A 16,096-nucleotide genomic window follows, 5' to 3' on the forward strand; every position below is an offset into this window, starting at 1 on the left:
GGAGAAGCAGGCTTCCCGCCGAGCAGGGAGCCCGATGCCGGGCTTGATCCCAGGACTCTGGGATCATGACCTGAGCTGAAGGCAGATGCTTAACGACTGAGCCACCCAGGTGCTCCTTATAATGCCCTTTTCAAATGATGTGTTCACTTGTTTTTCTGTAGTTCTAATAGTTTACTTATAATTGCTGAGAATCATAGTTTAAGCATTTGAAATGCTACTTAGTTTTTTAATTCCTAATACATTTTGTTATGATTTAAGAATAACCCTTGCAAATTCTTAATTTTTATTAAACTTTATTATATTAAAAATTTGTTATATAATAAATACATTTATTATATGTAATTTATATGTAGTTATATATAAACTATGTAAGTTTTAAGTTATATAAGTTTATAGCCCTTTAGTCAGACATAGTAAGTTTGATTCCCTTTTTAGAAAGACAAGAGGAGTGCCTGGGTGGCTCAGTTAAGCGTCCGACTCTTGATTTTGGCTCAGATCGTGATCTCAGGGTCATGAGATTGAGCCCCACATCAGGCTCCAGCTCCGTACTGGGTATGGAGTTTGCTTAAGAGTCTCTTTCCAGGGTGCCTGGGTGGCTCAGTTGGTTGAGCATCTGCCTTTGGCTCAGGTCATGAACCCAGGGTCCTGGGATGATAGAGTCCTGTTTCGGGCTCCCTGCTCAGCAGGGAGCCTGCTTCTCCCTCTCCCCTCTGCCTGCCGTGCCTCCTGCTTGTGCTTGCTCTCTCAAAAATAAATAAAATCTTTAAAAAAAAAAAAAGATTCTCTCTTTCCCTCTCCCCCTGCCCCTACCCCCATCCCTGCTCATGCTCTCTCTCTAAAAAAAAAAAAATTTTTAAAAAGAGAAGAGTTCTTTTCCTCTTGACAGAAATCCTCTATTTTGTGCTAAATACTGGGCCCACAGCCAGATTGAGAAGGGATACCAGTTTCTCCAGGCAGTTGACTCTTCAGTAACTATGTTTCTTTGCTATTCTCAATTTGATTTCTGGGAGCACCTTTTTGTTTTTGTAGGTCTGGGACTTGCGCCAAAACAAGCTAACCTACACCATGAGAGGCCATGCAGATTCAGTGACTGGCCTGAGTTTAAGTTCTGAAGGCTCTTATCTCTTGTCCAATGCAATGGACAATACAGGTAACTATGGAAAGGAAAGTTCTCCAAGGGCGCAGACACTGTGGACCTCAAGGAGAGTGGGCATTGGGTGCTAGAAATGTGTACTGGGATAAATGTGGATATAAGGAAAGAGTCAAGGGTAGTTCGCATGTTTCTGCCAGGGCAATTGGGAGAACACATTGTAATGGAAAAAGCTTTAGGGGCGCCTGGGTGGCTGTCGTTAAGCATCTGCCTTCGGCTCAGGTCATGGTCCCAGGGTCCTGGGATCGAGCCCCACATCAGGCTCCCTGCTCAGCAGGAAGCCTGCTTCTCCCTCTCCCCCTGCTTGTGATCCCTGTCTCGCTGTGTCTCTGTCAAACAAATAAAATCTTTAAAAAAAAAAAAAAGGAAAAGCTTTAGAAGATATGGTCAAGAAGCCAGGATTCTAGGGGTGCCTGGGTGGCTCAGTTGGTTAAGCGACTGCCTTCGGCTCAGGTCATGATCCCGGAGTCCCAGGATCGAGTCCCACATCAGGCTCCTTGCTGAGCAGGGAGCCTGCTTCTCCCTCTGACCCTCCCCCCTCTCATGTACTCGCTCTCTCAAATAAATAAATCTTAAAAAAAAAAAAAAAAAGAAGAAGCCAGGATTCTAGTCTCAGATCTGCCATCTAATCCCCGGGCAACTTTGCATATAGCTTTTAAGACCTGTTTCAGCTCTGGTATGCTATGGAGCCATTCAGCATACGAGAAACTCTTGGTGATTATTAGTTTGTTGAGATCCAGCCAAAGCAGTTCTCGAGCATTGTAGAGAGAACCAAACTTGAATGACCAGTGAGCTGTTGGTAGAGTTGCACTCTTTCTGCCAGTGTGTCCTCCCTCCCCACTCCAAAACACTGGTGGGATGGGAAGTGTGCCCAGTAAAACATTGCGAGATTCTGCATTCACACAAACAGACTCTTCTCTGCTTGTTTTTGAGTTGCCACATGGGAGGATGGGTTTACTATAGCAAAAAAGGAAGGTGGATTATATGCTTACTATTGAGAGAGCTTAGAGATGGCCCCCCTCTGGTGTACAAGTTCATAGGCTTGTCAGAAACTGAAATGCTTTCACTGACATTTTGTAATGAAAACAGTGCCTAGCACTCAGGGAGTGCTGAATAAGTAGTTCTTGAATGAATGAACACCCTTACTTTCTGACAGTATTCTCAGCTCAATAGCAGACTTTCACACCTACCTTCACTTCCTATGCCTGTCTGAATCCTAGGATTGTTACGTTTCCTACACTCAGTTAAAATGACATCACTTGAATTCCAGTATCGATACAGCATTTGTTAACAACAGCTGTAGCTACTGTTTATCATGCGTGTTTATATCCTGATTTTGATGTATTTACCATTGACTAATTCTAGCATTGCTCACAGTAAGAAAAGATGAGGTTCCCTAAATGGTTATTAAAATAAAAAGAATTTTTTGTTATGGCTATATAATAAAATGACAAAATTCTTATTTTTGTCTATTGCCTCTACTCTTTTAAAGCCCTGTCACATGTATTGTCTTATTCGATCCTTAAAGTACTATTTTAAAAAGAAAAAGAATAAGTGGTATTCTCGTTTTACAGAGGAGACCAAATCACCACTTCAATTTTTACCTGATACCACCCGTATCTATAACAGAGCTAGAATGAGAATCAGAGTTCACTTTTTCTAATTATTAGTATAATACTCTCAATATATTTGACCTTGCTCAAGTTCAGATTGTCACGTGTCCCTATGAGCAAAATTAGTCCTGAGTTTGGTTTTTATAGATTGATTGTCACAGTAGTCAGTGGTATTTAGATTGTCATATCAAAGCTTTGTTAAATATGGCTTTTTTGTGTTGGCAAAGGAATCATTTGCCAATGTTTTGTTGAAATTAATGTCACACCCAGCTACTTTCTGTTGCAGACCCCCAGCAATGTGTTTGGCATTTCCCCTTCCTGCCCTCTCTGCTTTCCACTTTGCCCTTAGACGCTGTTAATGGAATTTGAATGCATTTTATGTCTGTTAGAAAAAAAAAATGAGCCTCACCATGTACCTTACAATATACCATGTTGGCTTTCCTTCACCCAGGAAACAGCATCTGTCATTGACACGATACTGATTCCAGCTGGGTTCTAAGGAGGCCTCTGCCCCATAACTGTTTTGCTCTGTTTGCAGTGCGGGTCTGGGATGTCCGGCCATTTGCTCCTAAAGAGAGGTGTGTGAAGATATTTCAAGGAAATGTGCACAACTTTGAGAAGGTGAGTTCTGCATGGCAAAAGAACTTTACTGTCCATTTGAGTCAAAAATACATTTAAGATGGTGCTAAAACCAATATTTACATACATCAAATCATTATGTTGTACACCTAAAACTAAAACAATGTTCTATGTCAATTATATCTCAATTCAGGGGGGAAAGGGGATTGGTGCTAAGGATAGAGGGCAGTAGCTCTACTAAGAAGGGGTTGCATTCCAGTTAACACTGTTCTTCATCAAAACTGTTCTTGCCAGAAATAAAACTAATAGAAGCATAGGGAGGAAGGCAGTCACATAGGTAGGTAGTGATGGGACCCCCTTTTTTTTAAGATTTTAAGATTAACTTAAGATTTCTGACTTCAACAAGATAGTCTTATCCTTTTAGTTCCTTGGAAACTTTGACCCTCAGCTCAGTGTTCCGTATGGAACCCAGACTTCCTGGCTATTACCCAGGTGGCTTCCCTCACCTTCCCAGTGACCAGCTCTTAGGGCCCTAAGACTACATCCCTCTCCTCAGTAAGGACCATGGCCCGAAGTTTAAGAGAAATTTTTTCTGTACTCACGTCCTAGGTCAGCTCTTTTTTATTTTTTTTTTAATATTTTATTTATTTATTTGACAGAGAGCGAGAGCAGGAACACAAGCAGGGGGAGTGGGAGAAGGAGAAGCAGGCCTCCCGTGGAGCAGGGAGCCCGATGTGGGGCTCAATCCCAGGACCCTGGGATCATGACCTGAGCCGAAGGCAGACACTTAATGACTAAGCCACCCAGGTGCCCCCGTCCTAGGTCAGCTCTTGATAGCAGCTTTTCCTCCAGATAATTTTTTTTTTTTTTAAAGATTTTATTTATTTATTTGAGAGAGAGAGAATGAGAGATAGAGAGCACGAGAGGGAGGAGGGTCAGAGGGAGAAGCAGACTCCCCGCTGAGCAGGGAGCCCGATGCGGGACTCGATCCCGGGACTCCAGGATCATGACCTGAGCCGAAGGCAGTCGCTTAACCAACTGAGCCACCCAGGCGCCCCCCTCCAGATAATTTGTTAATAGAGACATATGTTTTTCTTTTGAGAATCTATTTGATTCAGTTTCACTTTATAAATCAAATCTTAGGGTGCCTGGGTAGCTCAGTCAGTTAAGCATCTGCCTTTGGCTCAGGTCATGATCCCAGGGTCCTGGGATTGAGCCCCACATCAGACTCCTGCTTCTTTCTCTGACCCTCCCCCCACTTGTTCTCTCTTGCTCTCACTCTCTCTCCCAAATAAATAAATAAAATCTAAAAAAATTTTTTTTAATAAATCAAATCTTATTTTTTGTTGAATTTGGTTTTTTATTTTCCTTCAAGATAAAATTAATGAGGATCAAAATGGAGCAAAGGGAAGCTCTATTTGTAGGCAGAATAAAATTTTGTTGCCAGGTCCACTCTTAATTTACTGTAAATTAAGCATTTTCTACAGTTGGTTTGTATGTTATATGAAATAAAGTATGCAGTCTTAGGCCACAGATTATAAGGTAATTGCAATTTAAAGTCTCAGGGCGCCTGGGTGGTTCAGTGGGTTAAGCGTCCGACTCTTGATTTCGACTCAGGTGATGATCTCAGGGTTGTGGTATCAAGCCCCACATTGGGCCCTGCACTAGGTGTGGAGCCTGCTTAAGATGCTCTCTCTCCCTCTTCCCGTCTCCTCCCCTCAAAAAAGAAAAAAAGAAAGAAATTTAAAGTCTTTCAGTGATTTTATAGTCTAATAAAGAGGGGTTTGGTACATTACTGTATTCATTGAATTCCTGTTTATTCATCTTTATAGAATCTTCTGAGATGCTCTTGGTCACCTGATGGAAGCAAGATAGCAGCTGGTTCAGCTGACAGGTAAGGATTACTGGGTGTGAGGTGAAGAATGATGAATCTCTCCAGGTACCTTGTCGTGTGTAATCCATTAAGTGCAGATACCAAGCTGGAGCAGACATAGAGTTATAGCTGTCCTCAGAGAGGAAGCTGTGTGCATTGTGAGGGGCCTGAAGATCCCATCAGACAAGCACATCATTTCCACTCTGTGGATTCATTTTTGACCTAGAGGGTAAACACTTTCTTTACTTCTGTTGGATTCCCTTTGCCATCAAAGTAAATCTAGGCTCCTTATCTGGCTCCAGTTTCCCTCATCAGATTCTTCTATGCTTCAGTTCATTCAAATACGTGTTGTACTCACCTCCCCCACCATTGCCACAGTGCTTCACTTACATGGAACTTTCCGTGTCCTAACACCCCTGTGCCTCCAGGCTTCTCTCTCCTGTCCCCTCTCCTCCATTCTCTAGATTTCTTTAACTCTCTAGAAATCACCTCTGTGTTCTGTCTATAAACTTGCCCTGGCCCTGTCTCTCCTTTTCCTTTGGGGTAGCACTAATCACTCTCTACTCTGCACTGTCGTCACACCTTCCACATCGAACCTTTATCAGCATTCATTACATCTAACACTAAAACAAACAGAGTGGGGCACCATCACTAAATTACTTGCTCCCAGAGGTCAGGGAATGAGTCTTAGTCATCTGGAACCCAGAGCGGTATTTGACCTATTCTAAGCACTTAGTGAATATTACATGAATGAATTCCTAACTCAAGGACAGCACTCAAATCTTAGCCTACATATCAACTCAGCTGTTGGTAATGGCTGCCCGTGTTGAGGATGATTAGGGGCAGGGTGCAGGTACAATAGGGAAAGTGCCATGATTGCTAGATGCCGGTTGTGTCAGCATGTGAGCTAGGTATTTTCCAACCCCGGGCTGAATTCAGAGACTATGAGACTTTCCTAGCTGTCAGTTTAAACTGGTTCAGCCTGGGATGCCTGGGTGGCTCAGTTGGTTAAGCGTCTACCTTCGCCTCGGGTCATGATCCCAGGAGATCCCAGGGTTCTGGGATCGAGTCCCACATCGGGCTCCTTGCCTGGCAGAGAGCCTGTTTCTCCCGTCTATCTGCTCTGCCTGCCGCTCCCCCTGCTTGTGCTCTCTCTCTCTGACAAAAAAATAAATAAAATCTTTTAAAAAATTAAAAATAAAAAATAAACTGGCTCAGCCATTTAGCGATGAATTAGAAAGAGAAAAAATAAACTGGCTCAGCCATTCAGCGATGAATTAGAAAGAGAAAAAATAAACTGGCTCAGCCATTCAGCGATGAATTAGAAAGAGAAGGGAGATGAGGCGCCCACGTGGCTCAGTCGATTAAGCGTCTGTCTTCGGCTCAGGTAGTGATCCCAGGGTCCTGGGATCCAGCCCCATATCAGGCTCCCTGCTCAGTGGGGAGTCTACTTCTCCCTCTCCCTCTGCCCTTCCCCTCTGCTCATGCTCTCTCTCAAATAAATAAAATCTTAAAAAGAGAGAAAGAAGGGAGAATTCTTCTGTCCAATGCTGCTGCGTTTGGTCCATCTATGGTGATCTGTCCTTGGGAGGGAGTCAGAGGTGGGGATGCGGGTGCCCATGCCTAGGCTGTTGGCCCACAGGTGCAGAATGGTGAAGAATGATAACGCCCTCTGATGGCAGACTCTGGGTTTAGCTTCCATCGGGCGATGTCTTAACCTTTTTTAGGTTAACCCATCTTTCTCTCCGTTTAGAGGTTTTCCTACTACCCTACTACCCTTCTAAAACAGGCACCATCTGATAAACATGAGGCCTTCCCTGGGCTAGCTTAGACTCTCAGAGTTTTCTCCTCTATTTGGGGCCCTAGCACAGCCACAGAGAAGTCTCACTTTGGTCTGTTCCCACACCTTGTTGCCTGTGAACAATGCTGAACATACCTGAAGTTTCCAGAGTTCACTTTTTTTTTCCCCAGGCACTCTGAATGCTGAGATAAAAGGTCAAGTAGTGGGGTGTTTTCTAGGGGTCAGGGGTCCAGGTCAAACAGTGCCACATTGGTGGTTTGCATCCTGGTGGTGTAGAAAGCTGCCTTGCGGAGGGAATCTAAGGGATTTTCAGTAGTCAGGTTTCTAAGGAAGACCTTAAGAAACAGGTCCACAGCCTAAAATGCATTCTGACAGAGTAAGAACCATTCTAAGTGTTTTTACATCATTTTCAGAAAAGATCTCTTTTTTTATGTAGTTAAGCTTTTAAGTGATATTTGCCTAAGCTTTTCTTCTGAGCGGTTTGTTGCTGCCATTGGCCCTTTCTTTCAGTGTCCTCTTCCCCTCCCCACTGTTCCTTTAAACCTTACATGTGTGCCTCATGGCTCTGGCCTGGGCACAGGCTGTATGTCTCCCTGCTGGGGTTGGCCACATTTCACAGGCCACCCTGCCAATTAGCCCCAAGTCAACAAGCAACTCTGTTACATAAGGAACCTGGTTCCTGCTGAATGTGGCCATGCCAAAGTAAGGGGAGGACAAGGAACCCCTCTAAATTTAGCATCTAATTGGTGGCCATGGAGAGTGAGGCCTTCAAGTAAACCCTTGGAGATCTGGGTTTCTGGCTTTTATGTTCCTGGGAAATGTATCCTCAGAAAATTGCTTTTCAGGGGCGCCTGGGTGGCTCAGCTGTTAAGCGTCTGCCTTCAGCTCGGGTCATGATTCCAGGATCCTGGGATCGAGCCCCGCATCGGGCACCCTGCTTGGTGGGAAGCCTGCTTCTCCCTCTCCCACTCCCCCTGCTTGTGTTCCCTCTCTCACTGTGTCTCTCTCTGTCAAATAAATAAATAAAATCTTTAAAAAAAAAAAAGAAAATTGCTTTTCAACTTGGCCTGGAATTGGCAAGTTTCCTCTCTCTACTTGCAAATCACCTCCCTCTTCATGTTCAAAATCAAAACCCTTCAATAGTTCCTATCCAGGACTGTGGGAAGGCTGGCCAGTCTGTCTGCCATGAGTGAGTTAGTCAGCCTATTGTCTTCATGTTCGTCTGTTGTGATGATGAATGTATTCGTCATAACAGCTGTCGTTCTTGTGCCAAATGCTTCGCATACATCATCTCATCCATTTCTCTTAACCAAGCTACGGGATCAGTGTAGTCTCCGTCATCACAGTTAAGGAGAGAGGAGCTCAGAGAAGTTAAATACTTGTCTAAGGTTACTTAATGAGTAAATGGGTGCATGAGACTTGAGCCCGGGTCTTTCGGACTCCTGAGCTCAGACTTTGTTACTCTGCTGTATCATCCTGGGCTGGGTTCATGAGGGCATTATTTGCATGTAGCAAGAAAGAAAACCATAGGGAGAGCATGAACATCAGAGCCAAGGAGTCTGGAGGCAGATGGGCTTCCTGTTTCCCTCCCATCTTGCTTGGAACTTTTATTTAGTTCCTATTGAGTCTAGTCCTTGAGAGCTAAACATTGCAAATAAGAAGCTCATATTAAGTTGTATTTTAGACCCAAAGTGTAATGTCACATCAGCACCAAGCATTTTATAATCAAGTACTGGTAACTGTACCCTTTTAGGTGTGGACTGAACAAAACAATATTTATAACCTGCTCGAAAACCACCAGCCCTTTAAATTTACCAACAGAATGGGGCACCTGGGTGGCTCACTCATTAAGCGTCTGTCTTCGGCTCAGGTCATGATTCCAGGGTCCTGGGATCAAGCCCCACATCGGGCTCCCTGCTCTGTGGGGAGCCTGCTTCTCCCTTTCCCACTCCCCCTGCTTGTGTTCCCTCTCTTGCTGTGTCGCTCTCTGTCAAAATAAATAAATAAAATCTTTTTTAAAAGAATAAATAAATTTACCAACGGATTATTTTTGCATGGTCATATGAAGATCATGTCTCTTTATTTTACCCTTCAGCCGAAAATGACCCAAGCAAGGTTGAAGGTCAAAAGAACTGAGGGGTCAGGGGAACTAGAAGATGTTTGAGGGTAGTAGGAGAAAGAAGAATACTGGAATATATTAAGAGTTCTCGTTTTAGTTCTGCCACTGAGCCACTGATGAACTGTCACCTTAGCTTTCTTATCTGTAAAATGAGTTTAGACTAGCTGGTCTAGTCATGGAATATATATTTGGGTTTTGGCGGGGGGGGGGTTGTTGTAGTTTTTTTTTAAGATTTTATTTATTTATTTGACAGAGAGAGACATAGCGAGAGAAGGAACACAAGCAGGGGGAGTAGGAGAGGGAGAAGCAGGCTTCCCCTTGAAGCAGGGAGCCCGATGTGAGGCTTGATCCCAGGACCCTGGGATCACGACCTGAGCCAAAAGCAGACGCTTAACGACTGAGCCACCCAGGCACCCCTATTTGGGTTGTTTTATAACGCAGAAATTTTCTGTCCCTTCTCTGGGCTCTGTGATTTGAATGCAGTACTGAGAAGCTCCAATGGATCTGCAACCTAGGCTCCCAGCCTGCCATAAGTTGGATTACCTGTAAGACCTCCTGGATGGGGGCACCTAGGTGGCTCAGGTGGTTAAGCGTCTGCCTTCAGCTTAGGTCATGATCTCCAGGTCCTGGGATCGAGCCCCATGTTGGGTTCCCAGCTCAGTGGGGAGTCTGCTTCTCCCTCTCCCCCTGCCTGTTCTCTCTCTGTCTCTGTCTCTCTCTCAAATGAATAATTAAAATCTTTAAAAAAAGAAAAAAAAGACCTCCTGGATGAATATCAGGTGCTCTTTGAAGATTTCTGTGTGGGGACTGTAGGAAAAACTGTCTTTCTTCTCCATGTTCTTTCCTATCTCAAAAGCTTATGTTGGAGGAGCGCCAGGGTGGCTTGGTCGTTGGGCATCTGCCTTCGGCTCAGGTCATGATCCCAAGGTCCTGGGATCGAGCCCCGTGTTGGGCTCCCTGCTCAGCGGGAAGCCTGCTTCTCCCTCTCCCACTCCCCCTGCTGGTGTTCCCTCTCTTGCCGTCTCTCTCTCTGGCAAATAAATAAATAAAATCTTAAAAAAAAAAAAACTTAAGTTTAAAATACCAGTAATGCTTATAGTTTTAGTTATTCCTATATCTCTGTTCAGTTACTCAGGGGTAGGATCCATCCCTTATTCAGAATCTATATTTCTAGTTTCCAAATGCCAGAACACAGTTCAGTAAATATGGGTACATAAGTAAATCTTTGCATCCATTTCTCTTAAAAAGCCATGCCTTTACCCTCCCCTCAGCTCTAGGAAGCTTTAGCATTGCTCCTTATGATATCTTGCAGGTTCGTGTATGTGTGGGATACCACAAGCCGGAGGATTTTGTATAAGCTGCCTGGACATGCTGGCTCCATCAATGAAGTGGCTTTCCACCCCGATGAGCCCATCAGTAAGTCTGTCCTGACTTTGGGGAAAGGGAAACTGGGAATCTCCCTAAAGGGGCCCTGAAAATAGAAAGGCAGAGGTGGATATCTGTTGTATGTGAATTTCCAGGTAGCCTTTATGGCTGTCCATTGACAGTCTCGCCATGGTTTTAAATGGTGACGGGAAGAAAATGTTCCATCTTCTTCTTAATCTCAAAGGGAGCCTGATTAATCTGTTTCTAGTTCTCTTAAGTTTACTTGCTTTCAAGTCTGTGTTTCAGTGACATATTTGGATAAATAATATTTTCTAATATTCAGCTATAAATTACAACTTAACATTTTATTGGCTAGCTAATTAAACAATGGGCCTTGAATTTAAGGAGAGAATGTAACTTTCTCCAGGGCTAACTATAACAAGGAAAAATACATTTATAAAATGACTGGCACAGACATTGATTCTTCCCTAGAATGGCTGAGAAGGTCTTTTTCAAAGAGTTTGGCTGACATGGGACATCAGGGTTTAGATCCTGATAATGCATTTCCCATAGCACAGTCCACCCCTGTGGTTTCAAGAGGACTTGGATTGAAAAGCCAGGCCACAGTTTCCTGTGAGTAGTGTTGAAGAGGAGGGGAATTTAAGCTAAATCCAATTGCTCTTTTATACCAAAATTGGCTCTTGACACAAGAGCCCTTGAGCACCAAGTCTCCTTGAGCCTTCATTAGTTCCAGTTATCTTCTCCATTCTCTTCACCTCAGTTCTCTCAGCATCCAGCGACAAGAGACTGTATATGGGGGAGATTCAGTGAAGACACGGAATGGAAGACCCACTGGCTGCTTGACCCTGAGACCTCAGGTGGCATAAGTGGCATCCAGTGGTGCCCAAGCCAGCAGCCTCCCTCAGATGAAGATCATTCCTAGCAAAAAGCAAGGAGGAGGTGGCCATATTCCAGCAACCACTGGTATCCTATTCCACCCGGATGATTAAGGCAAGCTGACAATAGCCTCTAAAAACCACCGGCCAGATTTCAGGGACTGTTTGGGTTTTTTCCTCTATTTTTTTTTTTAAGGAAGATTTCTTCAAAGAGACAGACATGGATTGGTTTGTAGTTTCCTGTTTCCTAATCCAGGCCAAAAACGGAATGTGACTGAAATATGTTTGTTGGGGATTTTTTTTTTAATTCAATAACTGGCTTGTATATTTTTCTTTCTGTGTTTCCCTGAGTCATTTTGTATTAAAAACCAAGTAGATGCCTTTTTACAAGAGCCATGTGGATTGGATTTATTGCTGTCTTTTCTTTGAAGCTTGATCATTGTAAATCTGAGCTGGGCATGATGGGGCCAGGGGGATACAATCCATTTAAACTCCCAAGATGCGGGGCACCTCAGTCTTAACGTTAAGCGTCTGCCCTCGGCTCAGGTCATGATCCTAGGGTCCTAGGATCGAGCCCCGCATCGGGCTCCCTGCTCCGCAGGAGACCTGCTTCTCCCTCTCCCACTCCCCCTGCTTGTGTTCCCTCTCTCGCTGTGTCTCTCTCAAATAAATAAAATCTTTTAAAAAAATAAATAAATAATAAACTCCCAAGATGCTATTTACAGGGATGTTTAGGGCTTTTCCCCCCTTTTCGTCTTTTAGATTTACTCTCATGAAGATTTATTCCCAGAGAATAATTACTCATAACAAACAATTGCTCTCCTAGTAGACGCATAGCAGTCAAGAGGTGATAAGGTCTAAAAGAACCTAGTTTTGGGGGGCGCCTGGGTGGCTCAGTTGTTAAGCGTCTGCCTTCGGCTCAGGTCATGATCCCAGGGTTCTGGGATCAAGGCCCGCATCAGGCTCCCTGCTCTGCGGGAAGCCTGCTTCTCCCTCTCCCACTCCCCCTGCTTGTGTTCCCTCTTTCACTGTAGTCTCTCTCTGTCAAATAAATAAACAAAATCGGGGCGCCTGGGTGGCTCGGTTGGGTGACTGCCTTAGGCTCAGGTCGTGATCCCGGGGTCCTGGGATCGAGCCCCACATCAAACCCCACATCGGGCTCCCCCTGCTCAGTGGGGAGCCTGCTTCTCCCTCTCCCTCTGCCTGCTGCTCCCCCTGCTTGTGCTCTCTCTCTCTGTCAAATAAATAAATAAAAAATCTTTAAAAATAAAAAAATAAAATCTTTAAAAAAAAAAGGAAAAAAAAAGAACTTAGTTTTTGTATACTTTGACACGATCTTTAATGACCAAGGTCTGTTTCTACTTTGCCTCCTGCCAAAAGCACTATTCTGAGCAGTGGTCCCTACAGTCAGGGCCCCTGGTGGGCATTAGATTGGGGGCAGCCTCAGCCAATAGAAGTGGCCGGCTGGAATGCTGCATCAAACTCAACTCAGAAGTAATATGATCAAGTTGTGGTGTCATTGGACCACATGACATCGTCATGACTTTTTTGTGCTTCTGCTTCCTTTTCTGTCTTTCCTAAACTGACAGGGACATTAAGAAATGCTATTAGTTGCTTTCTACCCTCAAAACACGTTACTCTGTCCCTGGATCACTGGATGACTGCGCCCAGCACACACACTGGCACTGATGAATCCCATCTGGCATGGGGTTGTGGTGTGTGTCTTCTCAGAACCTCCTGTCTCAACCCAGAGGTCTTCACACCTGCCACCTGTTTGGAACATGTTTGGTTTTATACATATAGCTCCCAAACCTGAGTCATCTGTTTATCTCAAGTTGTAAGAGAGAGAGGATAGTTTTAAGTGAGCACACGTCCAAGATTTATTTAAGTCATTAATGAAGGAACCAACGGGATGGTAAAGCTGTCAAACCATTTACGTTTAATAGAGTGAATGAAATTTGAATAAAGTGTACTGGAAACAAAGTAATTTATTGTGCCTGCCAGAGTTCAGGAAGTCTCACAGGTGATGGGATCATGCTCAGATTGGGGCTTAGAGATTGGGTAAGGGTGTTGCCAGGTGGACAAAGAACATGTGCGTTCCAAGAAACTACAGGCACAAGACTACGGGCACAAGCTTGAAAGCTTCGTGCATTTCCTGAACCAAAAGAACTTCAGCTTGGTCAGAGGTGGGGACAGGAAAGTTGCAGAGTTAAGTTGGAGCCAAATCCTGGAGAGTTTGTCCTTCATGTACTAGATCCTATAGGTTAAGGTTTCCTAAAGTGTATTCTACAGAACAGTTTACCTGATACGTTAGGGACATTAGGACATAAAGAGCCCATGCCCAGATAAGTTTGGGGGGAAACTGGGTTAGATAAAGTGCAATCAGCTTTACTGCAGTACTGTTCAGAGTCTTTAAAACACAAACTATAGGGGCGCCTGGGTGGCTCAGTCGTTAAGCATCAGCCTTCTGCTCAGGTCATGATCCCAGAGTCCTGGGATTGAGTCCCACATCAGGCTCCTTGCTCAGTGAGGAGCTTGCTTCTCCCTCTGCCTGCCACTCCCCCTGCTTGTGCTCTCTCACTCACTCACTCTGTCTGTGTGTCAAATAAATACTAAAAAAAAAAAACTATAGAGGAATCTTCACAGGGAATAGTGACTCAGATTTTAGGCGTGAGCAATAATTATACAGAAGGTTATGCCTTTAACCAGAACAGATTCGGCTAAAAATGGTTGGCAAGCTAGTCTTCACACCTCTAGCACTCTCAGACTTTACTCCCAAATCCCTCTCAAGCACCAGGCCCCTCCCCCATCTTCTGTCTCTCTCTTGGCTTAGGGGAGAACAAGACTTGAACCTTAACACTGCACTTTCAAAGCCTACCAGTCCCTTGAGAAGTTGGCTGTGACTAGGAGGAACCAAGGCCCTGGAGACTGCAAGGGCTTTCCTCTAACCTCAGCCTCTTTGCCCCTCCCAAGTGCCTTCTTCAAAGGCTGGATAGAAGCCATTAGCAGGAAATAGCAGCACCATTTAGAATTTGAAGGGAATAGCAGCCCTAGCCTGGGGAATAAAGATTTGAGTATAAAACATCCCCAGAGGGTGCAAATTGTATTCTCACTTTGGGAGAGATAGATTGCTCCCGAATGAGTAATGGCATCTCTGGTTTTCAGTTAATTTCCCTTTATGACTTCCACAGTCTCTCGCACTTAATACCATTGGCACTTAAAGAACCAAATCTTCTTTTGCGCTGGGTGGTTGAGTTTTGTGGGCTGAGCTCTGAGGGAGGTGGATTTGAACATGTCAGGAATCTGATTGTTCACAGCAAAACTCCAGTTATGCATTTCTCACTGATAGACCTGGAGTCTGCTGCTTGTTAATATCTCAGAAGTGCATGGACGGTAAACTGAGGTGTGAGAGAGAGAAAGCTGAGCAATTTGGGGCTGCAGGCAGTGGAGGCGTAGGGAAAGGCCATCAGGCCATTTGAGTTCGGACAGAATTGCTCCTTCCGAGAGACTTTAGGTCTTGACAGCTGTGTCCCAGGACAAAGGGAGGGGCCAGACTTAAAAGACAGCCCCTATTCCTTTTTTTTAAATAATTTTTTATTGTTATGTTAATCACCATACATTACATCATTAGTTTTTGATGTAGTGTTCCATGATTCATTGTGCATAACATCCAGTGCTCCACACAGAACGTGCCCTCTTTAATACCCATCACCAGGCTAACCCATCCCCCCACCCCCCTCCCCTCTAGAACCCTCAGTTTGTTTTTCAGAGTCCATCGTCTCTAATGGTTCGTCTCTCCCTCCGACCCACTCCCCTTCATTCTTCCCCTATCTTCTTCTTTTTTTTTTTAACATATATTGCATTATTTGTTTCAGAAGTACAGATCCGTGATTCATCAGTCTTGTACAATTCACAGTGCTCACCATAGCACATACCCTCCCCAATGTCTATCACCCAGCCACCCCATCCCTCCCACCCCCCACCACTCCAGCAACCCTCAGTTTGTTTCCTGAGATTAAGAATTCCTCATATCAGTGAGGTCATATGATACATGTCTTTCTCTGATTGACTTATTTCACTCAGCATAACACCCTCCAGTTCCATCCACGTCGTTGCAAATGGCAAGATCTCATTCCTTTTTGATGGCTGCATAATATTCCATTGTGTATATATACCACATCTTTATCCATTCATCTGTCGATGGACATCTTGGCTCTTTCCACAGTTTGGCTATTGTGGACATTGCTGCTATAAACATTGGGGTGCACGTACCCCTTCGGATCCCTACATTTGTATCTTGGTGGTAAATACCCAGTAGTGCAATTGCTGGATCGTATGGTAGCTCTATTTTCAACTGTTTGAGGAACCTCCATACTGTTTCCCAGGGGGGTTGCACCAGCTTGCATTCCCACCAACAGTGTAGGAGGGTTCCCCTTTCTCCACATCCCCGCCAACATCTGTCGTTTCCTGACTTGTTAATTTTAGCCATTCTGACTGGTGTGAGGTGGTATCTCATTGAGGTTTTGATTTGGATTTCCCTGATGCCGAGCGATGTTGAGCACTTTTTCATGTGTCTGTTGGCCATTTGGATGTCTTCTTTGGAAAAATGTCTGTTCATGTTTTCTGCCCATTTCTTAATTGGATTATTTGTTCTTTTGGGTGTTGAGTTGGATAAGTTCTTTATAGATTTTGGATACTAG

At 44.3% G+C, this 16,096-nt stretch overlaps 1 protein-coding gene across 1 annotated transcript in view; it reads left to right on the forward strand.

Moving 5' to 3' along the window:
• The window catches only part of SNRNP40 (small nuclear ribonucleoprotein U5 subunit 40), a 33,098-nt gene extending 21,310 nt beyond the window's left edge, over positions 1-11,788 (forward strand). Inside the window, exons 6-10 of the mRNA XM_025856878.2 lie at positions 1,030-1,150; positions 3,302-3,384; positions 5,175-5,236; positions 10,448-10,551; positions 11,282-11,788. Coding sequence (XP_025712663.1) covers positions 1,030-1,150; positions 3,302-3,384; positions 5,175-5,236; positions 10,448-10,551; positions 11,282-11,331 — 420 coding nt within the window. The 3' untranslated portion in view covers positions 11,332-11,788. The remainder of the gene's footprint in view (positions 1-1,029; positions 1,151-3,301; positions 3,385-5,174; positions 5,237-10,447; positions 10,552-11,281) is intronic.
• The last annotated feature ends 4,308 nt before the right edge of the window (positions 11,789-16,096 follow it).

The sequence above is a fragment of the Callorhinus ursinus genome, unplaced genomic scaffold (assembly GCF_003265705.2).
Source record: "Callorhinus ursinus isolate GAN/ISIS: 27379988/994484 unplaced genomic scaffold, GSC_fseal_2.0 scaffold18, whole genome shotgun sequence".
Taxonomy (NCBI): domain Eukaryota; kingdom Metazoa; phylum Chordata; class Mammalia; order Carnivora; family Otariidae; genus Callorhinus; species Callorhinus ursinus.